Source organism: Mustela lutreola, chromosome 10, assembly GCF_030435805.1.
Source record: "Mustela lutreola isolate mMusLut2 chromosome 10, mMusLut2.pri, whole genome shotgun sequence".
Classification (NCBI taxonomy): Eukaryota; Metazoa; Chordata; class Mammalia; order Carnivora; family Mustelidae; genus Mustela; species Mustela lutreola.
The window spans coordinates 20,068,051-20,084,561 of record NC_081299.1 but is presented as its reverse complement, the minus strand read 5'-3'; the positions used below and the strand labels follow the sequence as shown (position 1 = coordinate 20,084,561).

Sequence of the window (16,511 nt, the reverse complement as noted above, 5' to 3'; positions counted from 1 at the left end):
ATAATAAGTAAGTAAGTAAAGTTAGGGATACTTAACTTGGGTCTTTGACCTCATTGACAAGAGATGTTTTGCCTGTGTTTGCATTCATTTTGTGCCTCAGAGAAAACCAAGCATCACTACCCTAGAAGGTACTTCTCTGGCCACACTCAGTCATGCCCTGTCCTCCACTTCTGTGCCTTTCATCTCCGTCCTCCCTTCTCTCTTCTCTTTTCTCACCCTGTCCTCCTCGGCCTTTTTCTCCTGTCCCCTTCCTGCTCTGTCTCCTTCCCTTCCTTCTTTCCCACCTTCCTGCTCTCCCTCATCATCTCACTGTTGGGGAGCATTTATTCTCTTTCTGTCAGAGGTTAGGTCTGGTCCCAGTGGGTTAGAGTCGTTTCTGCTCTTTGTGAGCCTTCTTAGAACTAAAGGATTGTCTGGGGGAGAGGAGTTGGGGCAGCTGAGCTCAGCGGTAATCAGCCGGGCAGACTGCGTGCCCGGTGGGTACAGTTCGGTGACCACTCCCCACCTAGACCCTCGTGGGAAGTGCCATCCTCACCAGCCTGCCAGTGTGGAAATGGAAAGAATGGCAGGCTTCCTTTTTGACACGCCTATAGCACTGGGGCCAGAATTGGATAAACCCTCACCTTTCTTTCTTTCCTTGCTTCCCCCTTTCCCTTTTTGCTTTCTCAGAGTATCTTTCTTCCCCTGACCTGTTCCCCTGACTCCGTCCACCCCTAGTCACTCCCCCTTCCTCAGGCCTGTGTGGATTCTGAGACCTTTTGAGATTGACTCACCTTCTAAACCTCTCTCTCTCTCTCTCTCTCTCTCTCTCACACACACATCAGGCTTCCAGCTGCGCAGGGTTGAGGAGCAGCAAGAACAAGAGAAGCGTGATGTTGTGGGCAACGACGTAGCCACCATCTTGTCCCGTCGAATTGCCGTGGAGTATAGCGATTCGGAAGATGATTCCTCTGAATTTGATGAGGATGACTGGTCGGATTAACTCTTTCTGCCTGCTACCCACCTCTTCTTTCTTTCCTCCTGCTGCTTTCTTTGATGCATATCCCAGCAGTCTAATGCAGGGGGAAAGGGAGGAAAAAGAATTTCAAGGGGCCAAAGTCTTCCCTGACGCAACCAAAGATATATCCGAGTGCTTCCTCCAAATCAACATATATTTTCCCATTTCCCCATAGAGGTCCCCAGATTCAGTAGCTGAGATCTTCCCTCTTCAAGTAACTGTTGCATATTGAGAGAAGGAAATACTCCAAAGCAGATCCCTTCGATTGGGTTTAGATTGGAGTTAATAACTTCCCTTGGGAGCCATGTTCAACTGTGGTCTCCTTCCAAAATTCTTACCCTTCAAATAATACCAGCCATCTTCTGGTCCTAAAGCCTGCCCCTTTAGGGGCAGCCCCTATCCTTGCAGCCCCTTTCCTGCGCACCAAGAGGGCTGAGCAGGCCACATGCCCGAGCAGCCAGACTGCCACACCTTCTGCCCTGGTCAGCAAGATGAGCTTCCCTTTGCTAAGCCATGTCTATGTCTGGACGCCCTTTATTCTAGAAGCCATGAGGCCCTAAGGAGTGTCTTCCCCTTTGCCCAGAAATGGTGCCTTTGTGAAGGCTGAGTTTGTTGCCTCCTTCCCAAGCCCTTTCTCCAGAGTATGGTGTTCAGGTGTCCCTTAAATGGCCCTCCCTCGCTACCAGGTGCTCTAGCTACCATGGCCCAGTTCAAACTTCTAATACCCATGACCAAACTAGCCCCAATGCGCAGGGATCTGACCTCTGCTGACTGTCAGGAGCCAAGCTTAGAGACTCAGGACTGCAGAATTGGTGGAACTCCTTGGAATCCTACGCCCTTAATGACGCTGAAATGTAGAAATGGGAAATGACTTGCTTTGGGTCATACTTTGGATAGTGACAGAACTCTAGAGCCCAGAATTCCCGATTCCAAGTCACCTCTGCCTTCTGGGACCAAATAGTGAGCACTTGATAGAATCTAGGCAGAACAGTCTTGGCTCTGTGCTACTCCAGACCTCACCGTAGGTGGGAGTCCAGTAGGAGAGCTCAGAGCCGGTGCCAGGCCTATCCGTGCTGCTCAGAGCCTGTAGCCTGTCTTACAATTCTCTGCTCCCCCTTTACTATCACCACTGAACCACATGACCTTGGGAGCTACCCTTCTGGGGGACCAGAGGTAGTGAGAGAAGGAAGGGGATACACAGCTTTGACAGGTGCTGTTTTCAATTCCTCTGCAATTTGTCCCCCTTTTATTTCCCCAGTTCAAGCATAGGTTCTGCCAGCTGTAGAAACTTCAGTCCCTCGGGCTCATGGCTGCCGCAGGTAGCTGCCTAGGGGGGCCTGGCAGCCGTGAGGAGGGCTGAAAGGCAGAGGGGCTCTGGCTGTCGTTTCCAGCTCCCACCTCAGCGCGTGCAGTGATGTTCCCTCCCACGCTCCCCCTCTTCCCAGAGCTAATACACAGGTGCTATTATTCAGAAAAAAACTGGTCAGCTTTGGCCAACAGTGAGGTTTCTTCTCTTCTGCCCTAACTATTGTGTAGCCTCTGAAACCGGCTTCTCCTGGCTTCTCTGGCTTTCAGAGCCCTGAAACAAAGAGAAACAGGATCTGTCTCTACCCAGCACAGCAAATGGTTGTAGTAATTGCCAAAGCCCTCATAAAGCCCTCCGGCTTGAGGAGTGCGTGTAATCATGGCTACTACCGCTGTGCCCGGGCTGGCTGCTCCCCCCTGCCTCCTCTCTGTGAACTCCCAGCACGGGGGGCCAAGCCTTTAGGGGCCCTCGTGCCCTCCTGCTGGGGCTGCTGCCGAGTGGACCCTCCTCCCCCTCCTCACATCATGTGTCTGGCACAGGGCTGGCCTCATGCTCTGGTGCTGAGCAGTCCAGGCTGTGTGTGCTCCCGCCTGACACATTGGAAGCTGAAGGTGCTTTCTTCAGAACCCTAAAATGGCTGTTGAAGGTGTCCCTGGCTGCAGCCCAGCGGTGGCTGGAGAGGCAGGTGGAGGGCAGTGGTTCTCCCAAACAGGAGTCCTGGGGCCTGGCCAGGCCAGGGTTTGGGCCTAAGGGCTTTGACTAAATTACTCCCATCCCCCTCTGTTCCAGAAAAGGGGGAGCCAGAGCCACTCTCTTATCATTCTGCTCTGACCTTGAAGGGGGCGGTGTTGGCATGGCTTCTGGAATGGACACAGTTCGCCCTGGAAAGGGCTGGGGGCAGAAGGGGGGGGCACTGCCTGCGGAAGGTAGGATTAGATCATTAGCTCAGTGACCTCCTAGGGTTTCGATGTGCTGTGTTCTCATCCTACAGCTGGTTTGGTAATGATCTGCAAGTCCCGGAGAGCAACAGCACAGCTCTGCCTGACGCTCTCATTAAAATCTATGCAGCCAAGCTCAGCTTTGTAGCAGCCGGCCTCGTGCAGCCTCCTTACCCGGGGGGGGGGGGGGGGGGGGGGGGGCTGGGGACCCAGTCAGCCGAGAGGCCCTCTGGGCTCTATTTATGCATATGTGTACCAAAAAACAAAACAAAAAAAACCCCACTTCCTTAAACCCAGAGCCCTTTAAGATGATAAAGGACCTTATGCAGGTAATTGTGTGTCTTTAGAATCCTGTAATTGTAGAATGCAAAGTTTAGTGATACTTAAACTGGGCCGAAGCTGGGGAGTGTGTGCAGCAGTGGCTCCTGAGGACTCTTAAGCGCTGAAGGCAAGGAGCCACCTCCCTTCCCCAGTCTGCCCAGCCCCGGAGACCTGCCCCCATTCCTGTGGCCCAGGGACCCAGCTTCCATCGGCAGTGTCAGAAGTGACTTGTGGCTTTGCCATGGTTGTGAGAGGACTACATTCCAAAGGAGCGGTCACAGGGAGGGGGCAGGCTGTGCGATCCCTCGGAGGCTCAGAGCAGCTGGCCCAAGCTCCAGCTTGCCTCCAGCGGAAGCTCAAGCGCCCTCAGAAACGACCCTGGCCAATGTCACCGCAGAGCCGAGGCGGTGTTGTCAGGGCTAATGTGAAATCTCTTCCCGTGGCGCCGGTCCTCCGGCTCTGCAGCGCCAGCTTGGACAGATTGAGGTCTCTGTGGCTTTGGTGACCCTGCTTAAGCATTCCCACCGTGTCCCAGCTTTGCTCTCAGCCTGCCTCCCTCCGCAGTCCCCCTCACCTGACCTCCGGGCCTGGGGAGGGGGCCGGTGCCCCAGGGTGAGGGGCTTTTGCTCAGGAGAGATGTCAGGCCTCTTGGGGGCTTCAGGCTTTGAGCTCTCCTGGGGTCCAGCAGACCTGGGACCAGGTGTCACTAGGAGATACGCCTCATTCTGTGCCTCAGTGAGGGCTAGGGAACAATTCTGTTACTGTATTAACTTGACTCAGTTAACTCACTTGAGAAACTAACCAATTTTTACTTCCTGTCTAGAATGATGTACATGTAGAAGCGTGAGCTGTTATGTTCCCAAAGTGCCTTGTTTTCTCTGATATGAATATATTTATAAGGACCTATTCCAGTGGATTCTAGGTGTGGTTGCCACGTCGATTTCAGGGAGTGGGCATCTGTGTAGTAGGGATACAGTCTGGAAGTGCGTCCCTCTCCCATGAGGGTAGGATTAAACCAAATCCCTGAGGTGACCCCTTCTTCTTCACCCTACTCCTCTTAGACCCCTAGGAGGATGTCCAGTTTTTTAAAGCCCTGTGGCTCCAAGCCTGGTCTCCTTTGTTTCCCTGCCAGGCCCATGTGTGGACCACATTAGCACCCGGTGACCTGAGGATTCCAAGTAACGATTTTATGTTATACATGCATATATGTAAATGCCAACATTTTAAATAATTTGATAAATCTTTGTAGCTACTCAGCCACGTCTGGCATGTGTGTGTCTGTCTCTAAGGGGAAAAGTGTTGGAAGGGGACAACATTAATAGCCACAGGTGGTGGCCAGAGCTCTGGAGGGAGGTCTGGTTGGGGGTGGGGGGAGGCTCAAGGAGCAGGAGCCCTTGGGGTGTGGATGGTGTACCCTGTGTGGGAGGTGGAGATGAAGGCCGGAAACCATTTTGGTATAGAAGGTTGGGGGACCTAGAAGCCCAGATCCCCGGCCTTCAGCCAGCAAGGGCTGTGTGTTGGGGCCAAGGGAGAGTAGCTATTGGCCACTTGCATCAGGCAGAAGAGGAGCACTGGCGGAATGCTGATGTTGCCTCCCAACATCTGGCCGGCATCTTGTCTGCCTCTCAGACCCAAGCAACTTACCTTAAATAGAATGATTTTCAGCGGAATCCGATAAAAAGTTTTTAGGCTGCTGTACACCCCCTCTCCTGCCTGGGAAGGCAAAGGGGCTGAGTTTCTATTCTGACCCGAAAAAATGACCTACCCAGGAAGCAACGGTTGTTCCGAGCACAGCTGCTGCGGGTGACAGTCCCTGGGGGTAATTTATGGGCAGACACCCAGTTCCAGTTCCGGGCTCAGCGGACCTATTGGGGTGGCCCCGGGAGAGGGGCGGGGAGCAAGGTTGGTGACTCCACTGGTCACGCCTGCTCTTCAGGGAGAGAGAGTCCCCGTCGTCCCAGGAGAGGGGGCAGAAGTTTTGAATTGTCAGCAGTTGCTGCGCCAGCCGCTCTGAGCTCATCGCTGGAGGTGGGGGTGCAGGGGAGGGGGCGCAGGAGCCAGCTCGCCCCGGCGGAGCCCCTCGCTCCACCCTCCTGCACTGGCCTGTGTTTAGTCAGCACTTGGCTTCCCGAGGCCTGTGACTGACAGGCAGCCAGACGCCCGCCCTGGGAGAAGACAAAATGGTGGTGTCGGGAGCCGCCCTTGCTGGGGAATTGGAGGGAGGGGAGGAATGTGGTTCTGGGAAGCAGGCGGCCCCAGCTTAAATTCCAGCTCCTCCACTTGGGAGCCGTGACCCCATGCTTCACCTCATGCTTCACCTCGCAGGGCTAATCCTGAGAAGAATGAGCATTTGCTGAGAGCCTACTACCTGCCCAAGACTGCACACACTTTATCTCAACCTTACGAGGCAAGGGTCTCATGGCACACATGAGAAAAACAAGTTCAGAGGTTGAGCTGCCTGAGATCGTGCAGCTGGAGGCACACTTCAAACCTGAGTCTCTTCTCAAGCCAGAGATCACGCTCTGTCCACCATGCAACTGAAACAACTTTCGGATTCTCCCCCAGACCAGAGTCCTGGTCTTTAGCGTCCTAAGCGGCAAGCTAGGGTTTTCTGTTCTGGTCTGCCCCACCCTCTGGTGCCCAAGTTTACAGGTACCTGTTGTTTTTGCTCCTGCTCCAAAGTCAAGTGGGTCGGACTGAGGGCCCAACTATCCTAGACGGTGAGAGTTGGAAGTATCTCGCACCCTGAACTGCCGGGGAACACAGTGGGTCCCTAGGTGCGGGTTCGGGCTTTCTGCGGGTTCGGGGTCCCTAGGTTCGGGTTCAGGCACACCGCGCTCAGGACCCGCGCGTGCGCCCGTCCCCCCCTCCCCTGTGAAAATTGCACGTTCAGGCACAAAGACATGCAGACACACACAAGGTGACACCACACGTGAGCGGGCACACTTGAGATCCCAGGCCCAGGGACATGTGCACACACCGCACCTAGAGCCCTGCCCTTGTGCAAACAAGGACACAGATCAGCACACAGTTACAGGAACACATAATCGCAGGCCAGCCTCGCGCGGTCCTCAGGGGTCACCCCTCCCTTCGCGCTGCCGCCGCCAGTTCCTCACTGCCCCCTCCTGGCCGCCCCGTGGCCAGGGCAACCTGGCAGCTTCTCCCGTGAGTTCTGCTCTGGGTGGTTGTCAGCTAGTTCCCTTCTCCATAATGAGGCTGGGAGCAGTTTCAGGCGCTCTTCATGGTCCCTCAGCCCCAGGAGATGACGGTGTCTAGTGGGAGGTCTGAAGCTGGAGGACAGAACAAAAAAAGAAAGAAGGAAGGAAGGAAAGAAGGAAAAAGGCTTTCACAGCCAGAAGAATCTCTCATGGTAGAATTCTCAGTACAGTGTTGGCAGGAGGCCTGCATAGACCACCCCCCACACCCTAGGCAGGCAGCCACCCGCCCTTGCCTGGGGCATTGTGCGCACCTGCTCTCACCATACGCAGATTTCAAGAGAAGCGGACCTCCCGGCCGACAAGGCAGAGGTCAGGCTTTCTAGCTCCCACATCACTGCTCCCTCTCTGGGCCTCAGCTTCCTCACCTATTCGATAAAGAGTTAAGTTGACCGCGATGCATGTGACCCTCCACCCTGGAGTCTCACCATCTTGGGACACCTCTCCCAAAAGTCACATGCCTGAGTAAAGCACATCCATAAACACGACCCCATGTATTCTTCAGGCTGGTCCTGGGAGGATTTCCAAAACAAAGCTTTTTAAGTGCTATTTTATGGTTGAGGAAACCAGGCACAGAGGGGCACAGCAACTTACCCAAAGTCACACAGCAAATTGGCAGCAGGAACGGAAAGAGAAATCCTCTTCTTGTGGGCCCCAAGCTGCCTACAGAGTAGAACTCTCCCTTTGGGCTCAGGCCCAGAGCCAAAGAGACAGGAACAACAGAGACTAGAGCTAGAAGCTCCACCACTCCCCCCCTTTTTTTTTTTTTTTTTTTGTTAAAGTTTTCCGTCTTGTTCTGTTTTGTTTAGTAATCTCTATACACAACATGGGGTTTGAACTCACAACCCCAAGATCAAGAGTCTCATGCTCCACTGACTGAGCCAGCCAGGCGCCCCAGAAGTTCTGCCCTTCTGTCGAGCCAAGGGGAACCCAACAGAGGTCCCAGGTTCCATGTTGAGATGGAGATTGGGAATCGGCAACTTGCACCCCAGGGGGTTCCACCACTCCCTACCCCTACTGGCAGTCTACGGAAAGCCAGAGGCAGGCTAAAGAGGCACCCTACTCCGTGGCCACTTAGTAGTCTGTTCATCAAGGTACCACACACGTGAGTGGTATGTGCATGTATGCCTGGACTCCACAGGTGTGTACTCACATGTCAATGCATGTTCATATGTGCCTACAAGTACGCTTAGGAGCATATTCATAGGTCTGTGTAGGATGACATCCTAGGTATACAGGCTTGCAAGGCGTGTTTTGATGTACATGAATAAATGGCTTCTGTGTATCTGGCAGGTAAATTTATGCACATGTCAGATGTTGCTTGCACACGTATTGGGTTTGTTCATGAATGCACTTTTGGGTATGTGCGAATGTTCACATGCATTTGCGTAAAAAAGTGGAGTGAATCACGTCTATGCCCATGACAGCTGAGTGTGTGTAAGTGTGTGTGCAGGGAAGGCTCCATGTGACTGTGTACCCATGACTCATAGGGGTGCCCTCTGCAGAGAATATCATGGCAGTGTTCCCCTAAGCTCTGGTACTGGTGTGCACTGCTGGCTGTAGCCAGGCACTGGGCTCGCAGCACCCCCACCCGACCTCGGCATTCTATTCCCCAGACCCATCCTGCTTGGCCAATTTGCAGCCTCTCGCTCCCAGCTCCTGAGAAGGCCTGCAGCAAAGTCAAGGGGCTGGTGGCCAATTATCGAGGGGGTTAATCAGGGATCTGGGGACCCCTGGGGGGCGGGAAGCGAAGGCAGGCATTGAGGTTGGCAGGAGCACTTACTGCCTGTCATAGAGGTGGGGGAGGGGAGAGACAAGGAGGGGAGGCTGAGCCCGCCTGGTGGCTGGAAACCAAGGGTCTGCCTGGGAATTCATGATTGCTGAGCACTGATAGCAGTGGGGAGCCTGTGTGACTGTGTGTGCAAAGGGGCATACATACATGTATTTGCATCCTTGAATGTGGTCCTATGTGCAATGTGTGTACCCGATGGGATACCATCTGTTTAAACATGTGCAGTTTTGTGTCTGAATATGTGGGTGTGCGATGGTGTGCAAGTGGGCCTGGGTATGCAAGCATGCGTGGACCCATGTGCACACACGTATACAAGGCCAAGCCTGTGTGTGCATACTCGTGCATGCAAGGGTGTGTGCACACATCAACAAATGTGCTCCCATGCAAACACAGGCACATGAAGTTGACATGGCCCGCTAATATGTGTGCAATGGTGTGTGTGTGTGTGTGTGTGTGTGTGTACCAGCGTGCAGATACACCTGGCTAGACAAGCATGTCCAGATGTATGTGCATGTGTGTGTTCTCTGAACGGCCTGCATGTGCCCGTGTGTGTATGCCCATAGGTCTGCACGTATACAGGTCTCAGCGTGTCAGGAGTTGGGGAATGTGGGGCTGGCGGGCTCCGGGCTCCAGGAGAGAATCTGACAGACGACCAGACTTGCCGCAGCCCCCAGCCCCGGGAGCCTGTTTTCCAGCCTGCGGAAGCTGTGAGCCCGTGAACTCATCTTATATTAATAGCTGCTGTCTCCTCACTTATTGCAGGGAGAGGCGGTCATGGCCCCGGCGGGGGCTCAGCACTCGGGGCTCCTCCCCTCCCCCACACAGGACCTGGGAAGAAGGGAGGGAAAGATGGGCCCTAGGGCTTACCCAGGCAAGAAGGCAGGGCTCAGGGCTCCAGCCCTTGCCTCCCCCAATCCATTGCCCAGCTCACCTCCCAGGCCTCTGTAGCTGGTAGTATCAGGCGTGGGGGTAGAAAAGCGTCAGGGCCTTGGACACCCCCCACCCCCCAAACAACCCCCTCCCCACACACATATGCACCAGACATGCACTCACCAGTGCTGAGTAGCTCCAGGCTGAGAACCAGATGAATCTAAGACAGTAAGAGACAGAGAAGTCTTTAGTTTGAGAGGGTAGACATGTTCCTTCTCTCAAGGACCCTCCGCTGGAGGGGGACACACAGCCCTGCGTCCAGGGGCCCCTATGCTGATGAAGAGGGCAAGACTTCTCTATAATATTTACTTGAGAAGTATAGCAAGGTGTTTTGTATAAACCACATCTTCATGGTCACAAGAGGACTTAGCCAAGGAGGCTTCCTGGAGGAAGCAGAGGATAGGGGTGCAGGGAGGACCTGAGCTGTATCTACAGAATCCCTGGAGGACGGAGAAGCCAGCCAACCCCACCACGCACATGGGCTCCAACCCGAGAAGCAGACTGAGATATCCCTCAGGTTGAGCCCAGAACCCAAGGCAGAGAGACGCCAGATATGGACTTCCAGCAATGTCTCAGGTCCACCATACTACCAGGGGCAGGCAAACAGACTAGGGCCCACAGCGTGGCAGCCTACCCCAGGCTCCTAGACAAAGAGCTTTGGCTTTGCTGAGCTCTGGAGCCAGGAGCTGGGATTGGGGAGGCAAAGGGCCAAGCCTGCCAGAATAGTATGGGCACTTGGACCCTCTCCTTCTGGTCCGTCCCCCCACCCCCTTGCTGGTGGAGGCTCCTTGGGAACATGGGTGAGGCAGCAAGGAGGCCCTTCTTCACACCGCCCCTCCCAAAGGTGTGGGGGCGCCCAGAGACCTCCAACTTCTCCCCAGCCTGGGGACAGGGCTCCTTGCCCAGGGTTTCCTTGCTTGCTGTTTCTGAATTCCTCTTGAAACTCACTCCCTTACCCCGGATAGAAACAGATTTGGAGTCAAATGGACCCAAATTCAAATCCCAGTTTGGCCCTTTGCTATGTGACTTTAGGTAGATCTGCTGTCACCTTCAGTGAGGCCTTTCTTGGGATTCCTTCCTTTAAAGATTACGCGTACTCCCCATGCCCTTTCCCTGCTTTATTTCTCCCCCTCTGCTCTCTGACATGACCAAATCTTAAACTTGGTTCTTTATTACAGTCTCCTCTATGAAACTAAAGTTGTCTGAAGGAGAGCAGTGAATGAATGAGGGCTTTTATTCTCAGAGCCTCAACTTCCTCTTCTGTAAAATGGGGAGAACAATACCACCCAAAGGGTCATGGTGATGTGTGAAATATTTGGGCCAAAGCTTGGCATGGAGAGGTGCTTGCTGAGTGGGTGTCTTTTCCCGCGGACCTTCCAGGAAGGTGGGGAAAGAAGTCTCCCCCTGACCTGGTGGGACCCCCTGCTTTGTATTTGGAATGGAGCTGTGTGTAGCTCAGCCTAGGTCTGCCTTCCACCAGCTCTGACCCTGCCCCTGTTGACAGGTCCACTCCCCTTGGGGTCCTGTGGCCAGTGTTGGGGAGGAGCCTTGAACACTAGGTGTAAGGGCTCTTGGCCAGGGAAATGGAGAAAGACCTGAGTCTTAGCCTGGCACAGCTGTGTGGGTTTGAGCAATGACTGTTCAACATCAGGCCTCAGTCTCCCTGTCTGTATAATGGCGGGGGGGGGGGTGTGTTCTAAGGGTTCCTTCTCCAGGTTTTGCATACCTGGGAGCCCTGGGAGGCTGAGAGGCCTTGCAAGCCAAGAGACAGCTTCCTCTTCAGCTACACTTCCAAACCTGTGCCTGCCCTTGCCTGGTGAACATACTCTTTCTTGTTCTGAAACACTATTACTTGGGACCCACACACTTATGTCCTCAAATGCACACACTTACCATCACTGGCCTTTGGATAGAAAAGAAGCTCTTTCAGTTCCAGAATGACCATAGTCCCTCCAACCTCCTCCCAAATGTGGCCTCTGGCTCCAAGAATGAATCCCAACACAAATCAGGGTCCAGAATGTCCTGAGCTCCAGGCTTGGGAAGGAAGGAGAGGAGAGGCCATTGGCTAATGGAGCACAGGTTGTGGAAATGGATGTTCCCTCGGGCCAGTCACTAACCCTCCCATGACCTCAGTTTTCTCATCTGTAAAATGGAGAAGATACTGCTGGTCCTATGGGAGGCTTGTTCAGCATAAAAGAGGTAACATAGGCAGTAGTGCCTGGCACACAGTAAACACCCACAGTTAGAAGGAGCTGTTATTAAGGAGATGGATATGCTTTGAGCATCAACTTCACGTCAAAGCTCCAAACAAAAGTGCATTCTCAACCGGAGAAGGGGTTAGCACCCTGGTTCCTGTCTTCAAAAAAAGATGGGATCCTTGGGATGCCTGGGTGGCTCAGTTGGCTAAGTCGCTGTCTTCTGGTTGATTCATGATCCTGGGGTCCTGGGTTGGAGTTCTGCATGGGGGCACCCTGCTCAGCTAGGAGCTTGCTTCTCCCTCTGCCTCCCGTTCCCCCAGCTTGTGCACGTGGGTGCTCTCCTTCTGACAAAAAAATAAACAAAATATTAAAAAAAAAGAAAGGTAGGGTCCTTGCCTGGCAATGCCTGGGTCTGAGCAGAGCAGAGGGGCCCATTAGCTCAGCCTCTAAAGGGGCGGGGGTGTCACCTGTCAGCCTCACTCCTCCCTGCCTCTGGAGCTTCCCCAGATCCCTCCACAGGCTCCCAGGCCTGATATAATCCCCTGCCATTCCAGGCTCTCCGCCCACATCGGGCCCACTCCAGCCCCTCCACGCATAGAGACAGAAACAGACTTATCACAAAATCATTCTTTATTGAGCAATGGGTTGGGGATAGGGATAGGGGAGCACTGGAGGCCATACCCCGGTTGGCAGAGGGGTCAGGTGTTGGCTCACACCCTGCCTCCTCTAGGGCACCGCAAGGTGGGGCCTGGCCCCCAGGTCCTGGCTGTGGCGCTGGATGCCAGGCTGGAGTGGACTTGGGGTGGCGCGTGTTCTGGTCCCGGCTGCCTGGCCGGGCTGCAGTTTCCCCCGAACGGCCACCAGAGGGCAGCCGGCCCCCAGCGCAGAGGAATTCTCGGTTGCTCAGGTGATGGCTTCTTAAAAAAATAAAAAACCAGAGGCTGGTGTGTTCTCCCAGCAAACCCGAAAGGGGCGGGCCTGGGGAGAAGGCTCTGGTTTCTATGATCTCTTTGATAAAAAATAAGCAAAAATAATAACAAAATACGTGGTTTCTCTTTCTCCCTTTCCCCCTTCTAGGAACTGAGGTCAGCAATGGGGATGTGGGGACTGGGGGGTACCCTGGTATGGCCTGGATTTCAAGGTGTGGGTCTCTTTTTTTTCCCCTTACCGCCCATAAATAAATAAGTAAATAAATAGGTAAATAAATAAATTATAAATAGATACTCTTTTTGTATGTGCACATAGAAATAGATACATTTTTCTTTCTTTCTCCTATCTAGGCAACTGAGTGATTAACCTCTCTGACTCTTTAGCTCGGAAACCCGAAAGTAAAGTGACATGATTAAGGTCAAAAGGGGGGTGGGGGGAGATCAGGGACTTGGAATGGCACTATAAAACACCCAGCAGCATTCTGGAACTCCAAGCCAGCTGGGTTGTGGGACATTTCTGAGTGGAACCCTGGCCACCTGAACATTCTAGAGCCATGGAGCCAGCTGGGCCCTGTAGGGATCTGGACAGAATCTTGTGAAACATCCGGTCCTAAAACTCCAGAACCAGCTGGGTCTCGGAGGTGTGGAGCTGGGAGGTTGGAACAAAGCCCTGGAGGACCTAACATTCTGGAATTCTGTAGTGATCAGGGCTGGAGGGTCACCAGTATAGGACTAGACGTCACTGGGGGAACGGGATCGGAAGGGGATCTTGGAAGAGGAACAACAGCAGCAGATGGCCCACAGCACCTTCTGCACGTCCTGGTTGCGGAAGGCGTAGATGATGGGGTTGATCATGGAGTTATAGGTCGCAGGGAGAAGGGTGAGATAGGTGTAGAGAGGTGGAGAGTGGGCGTCACCCAGCAGGCAGTAGACAGTGAAGGGCAGCCAACAGGCGGCAAAGGCGCCAAGCACCACGGCCAGCGTGGCAATGCCCTTTCGGGTGGCCACATAGTGGGAGGCAGGCAGCAGATGCCGTTGGAGGGCAATCTGCTGGGCATGGCGGCAGACGATGCGGCAGATCTGGGCATAGAGCTGCAACATGATGCCAAACACCATGAAGAAGGCAACGGCCAGGACCACCAGATGGTTCTTGGAGAGCGGATATACCACACCACATGTGGCCTGGGCATCCAGACAGTTCCAGGCCAGCACAGGCAGCAGCCCCAGGCCCAGTGCGCCCCCCCACACTAGGGCCAGCATCACATAGGTCCGAGTCACCGTTGTCTCTGAGTAGTAGGTGAGGGCATTGTACAGGGAAAGGTAGCGGTCAACAGTGATGGCCAGCAGGCTGCCCACGCTGGCAGTAAAGGCCATCGCCAGCACGCCAACCAGCACCAGGCTCATTTCCACCGAGCCAATGCAGAACACAGCAGCGAAGTGCAGGACCAGGCCCAGGCCCGCCAGCAGGTCGGCCACAGCCAGGCTGCCCACCAGCAGGAACATGGGGGCACGGAACGTGGGAGTGCCCACAATGATGGCCACCACCAGCGCGTTCTCACAGGACACCAGGGTGCCTGAGATGCACAGCACCACGTCCCAGGCCCTGGGGGAGGGCAGCGGGGCGGCTGGGCCTGTGGACCCCTCTGTTGAGCCCACGCTGCTCACATTCACGTTGCCTGAGCTGGCGGAGAGCCAAGCCAGGGGGCTGCCTGCACCCCACATCATGGTACCTGTAGGAGAAAGGCCCTGTGAGAAGCTGGCGGGCTGGGTGCTGGGCGAAGGTGTCTGAACCGGACAACGTGCCACTCGGGATACATTGTGAGTGTGTCTCCTCAGGATACCTGGTTGGGTCCCAGTGCTTTGTCCCCCACTCATGACCCAGGGCTCCTTCCAGGATACCATTGTCTCCCCCTGCCTACCCCCACCCTCACCCCAGGAGGGACCCATTTTCCTCTCACTGTACTGGGTCCCTCCACTCTCCCTTCCAACTCCCTGAGCCCCACAGGCCTCTTTCTCCCACGTTGTGTGACCAGCAGAGAACCAGGTGAAGGACTACCATAAGTGGACCGGGGGCCGGTAGGATTCTGGAGATGCCAGGTAGGCCTAGGACTGGGGAAGGGAAACACATCTCTAAACTGAGGGTAGCTCTGCTCCCTCCCCATCAGGGAGGATGACGCTTAGTTTCTGAGGCTTGCCAGACCCCTCACGAGTCTCAGTACAGCCAACCCGAGGCTCCGCCCCCAGAGAATGCGCGTGAAGCTCCCTCCAGCCCCCACCCTGCACTCCTGGGGTAACACCACCTAGAAACTCAGCCCCACCCCCAACACACAGGAGCCCAGACTTCTGTCTCCGCCAGACCCCTCTTTCTGCCTGATCCTCCAGGTCTTTGGAACAGACACCCTCTGCTGGAGGCCCGGATCCCTGAGTCAGAACCCTCCTTCTGCCCAGACACCTGGATCTTGGGCCTGACTCCGCATCCTGCCCGTGTGTCTAGATCCTTAAGTGAGACACCTCTTGCTCGGACACCTGGGGCCCTGCCTCCGATGACTCCTGCCAGCCCAATCTCAGAGGACCATCAGTCCCTCCAGGGCCTTGGGCCTTGGAGGAGAGCGCACCCACGCGGGGTCACCCAGATGACGGTTCTCAACACCCCGGACACTGGGTCCCCGCCTGCTAACCCAGATTCTGGATTCTCGGTCTTAACCTCCGACCTCTGCCGGCCGCCGGGAGCCTGTCCGCTGGCCCTGCTCCCCAGCATCCTGCGTGCCCTTCCGGATGCCTCATGCCTACAGCGGGGCCCCCTACTTACCTCTCGGGACCTGGTGCGGCTGGGCCGCGTGGAGGCTCTGCTCGGGTCCGGGCGGCGAAAGGTTTCCGCGGACCCGGAGAAGCCCCCGCGGCCGCGGGAGAAGCGGCGTGAGTCACCCGCCCCGCCCCGCCCCGCCCCCGGCCCCTGGTTCGGTGACGTCAGCGGCCCGACGGGCCAATGGGTGCGTCGCGCCGGGGCGCAGCGCGCGTCGGCGAGGCATAGTAATGAGGCCTCGCACCGCCCGCTCCCCCATTCATAAAAAGCGACCGTGGCCGCGGCCCCGCCCCCTCCCCACTCAGCCCGCGCTGTCCTTGACGCGGCGCCCTCTGAGGGCCGGGATTTCTGGGGGAGGGAGGGGCGCCGGTGGGATACCTTGGAGAAGTCTTAGGAAGGTTGCGGGGAATATATAAGGGGAAGCAGAAAGGGACCCTGGAAAGACTGTGGGGGTGATGGGACCCTCAGGTGGCAGGGACCGACGGAATTCGGGTGACGGAGACGGAGTGATGAAGCTGAATGGGCGTCCTCCGTGAGGATGATGGGGGTTGCCAAGAAGATGGGGCCCTGAGGTGGTGGTGACAGCAGCACAAAGGAGCAGGGAAGTGGGTGGCAGTGACAGTATGAGCAAGGTGACAGGATCCTGGGGGATGGTGGCCATGAGACGCTGCCAAAGAAAGAGAAGCCCCCAGGGCAACCATAGCAGTGTCAGGGTGACTGTGACATGATGGAGCTCAGGGATCCCAGGGTGGCAGAGGTGATGGCAAGGAAAAGAGAAGATGGAGTGTCCAGATGATAGGACTTCAGGTCACCATGACCCTGTCACAAGTGCTGAGGTACCCAGGGGACAAAACACAGTGAAGAGGGTTGTAAGGTAGCTTGGAATGAAGATACCGGGTGACTGTGGTGAATGAGCTCCAGGGTGAGAGGGACAAGGTAGAGGGTCTGCACTGACAGTGACCAGGCAGGTGAGGTGCTGCCTGAGAAGGTCCTCGTGATGCTGGGGCTGGGATAAGGAGTTGCATGACGTCACTCATGTCAGCCCAATAGCGCCCTCCCAGTGCGGGAGGGGTGAGTCTGGC

At 55.4% G+C, this 16,511-nt stretch overlaps 2 protein-coding genes across 2 annotated transcripts in view; one reads left to right on the top strand and one right to left on the bottom strand.

Moving 5' to 3' along the window:
- WASF2 (WASP family member 2) overlaps positions 1 to 4,818 on the top strand; it is a 77,116-nt gene extending 72,298 nt beyond the window's left edge. Inside the window, 1 exon segment of the mRNA XM_059138317.1 lies at positions 825 to 4,818. Within this exon segment, the coding sequence (XP_058994300.1) occupies positions 825 to 982 (158 nt within the window). The 3' untranslated portion in view covers positions 983 to 4,818.
- Positions 4,819 to 12,309: 7,491 nt separating this feature from the next.
- GPR3 (G protein-coupled receptor 3) lies at positions 12,310 to 15,562 on the bottom strand. Its single transcript, XM_059138318.1, has 2 exons — positions 15,436 to 15,562; positions 12,310 to 14,356 (listed from the first exon to the last, which is right to left on the bottom strand). The coding sequence occupies exon 2, from the start codon at positions 14,349 to 14,351 to the stop codon at positions 13,359 to 13,361; it is 993 nt and encodes a 330-aa protein (XP_058994301.1). The 5' UTR covers positions 14,352 to 14,356; positions 15,436 to 15,562; the 3' UTR covers positions 12,310 to 13,358.
- Positions 15,563 to 16,511: the final 949 nt, after the last annotated feature.

Bases quoted from the DNA above. Each gene is read 5' to 3' on its own strand.
- GPR3 (XM_059138318.1), bottom strand. From the start codon at position 14,351: ATGATGTGGGGTGCAGGCAGCCCCCTGGCTTGGCTCTCCGCCAGCTCA.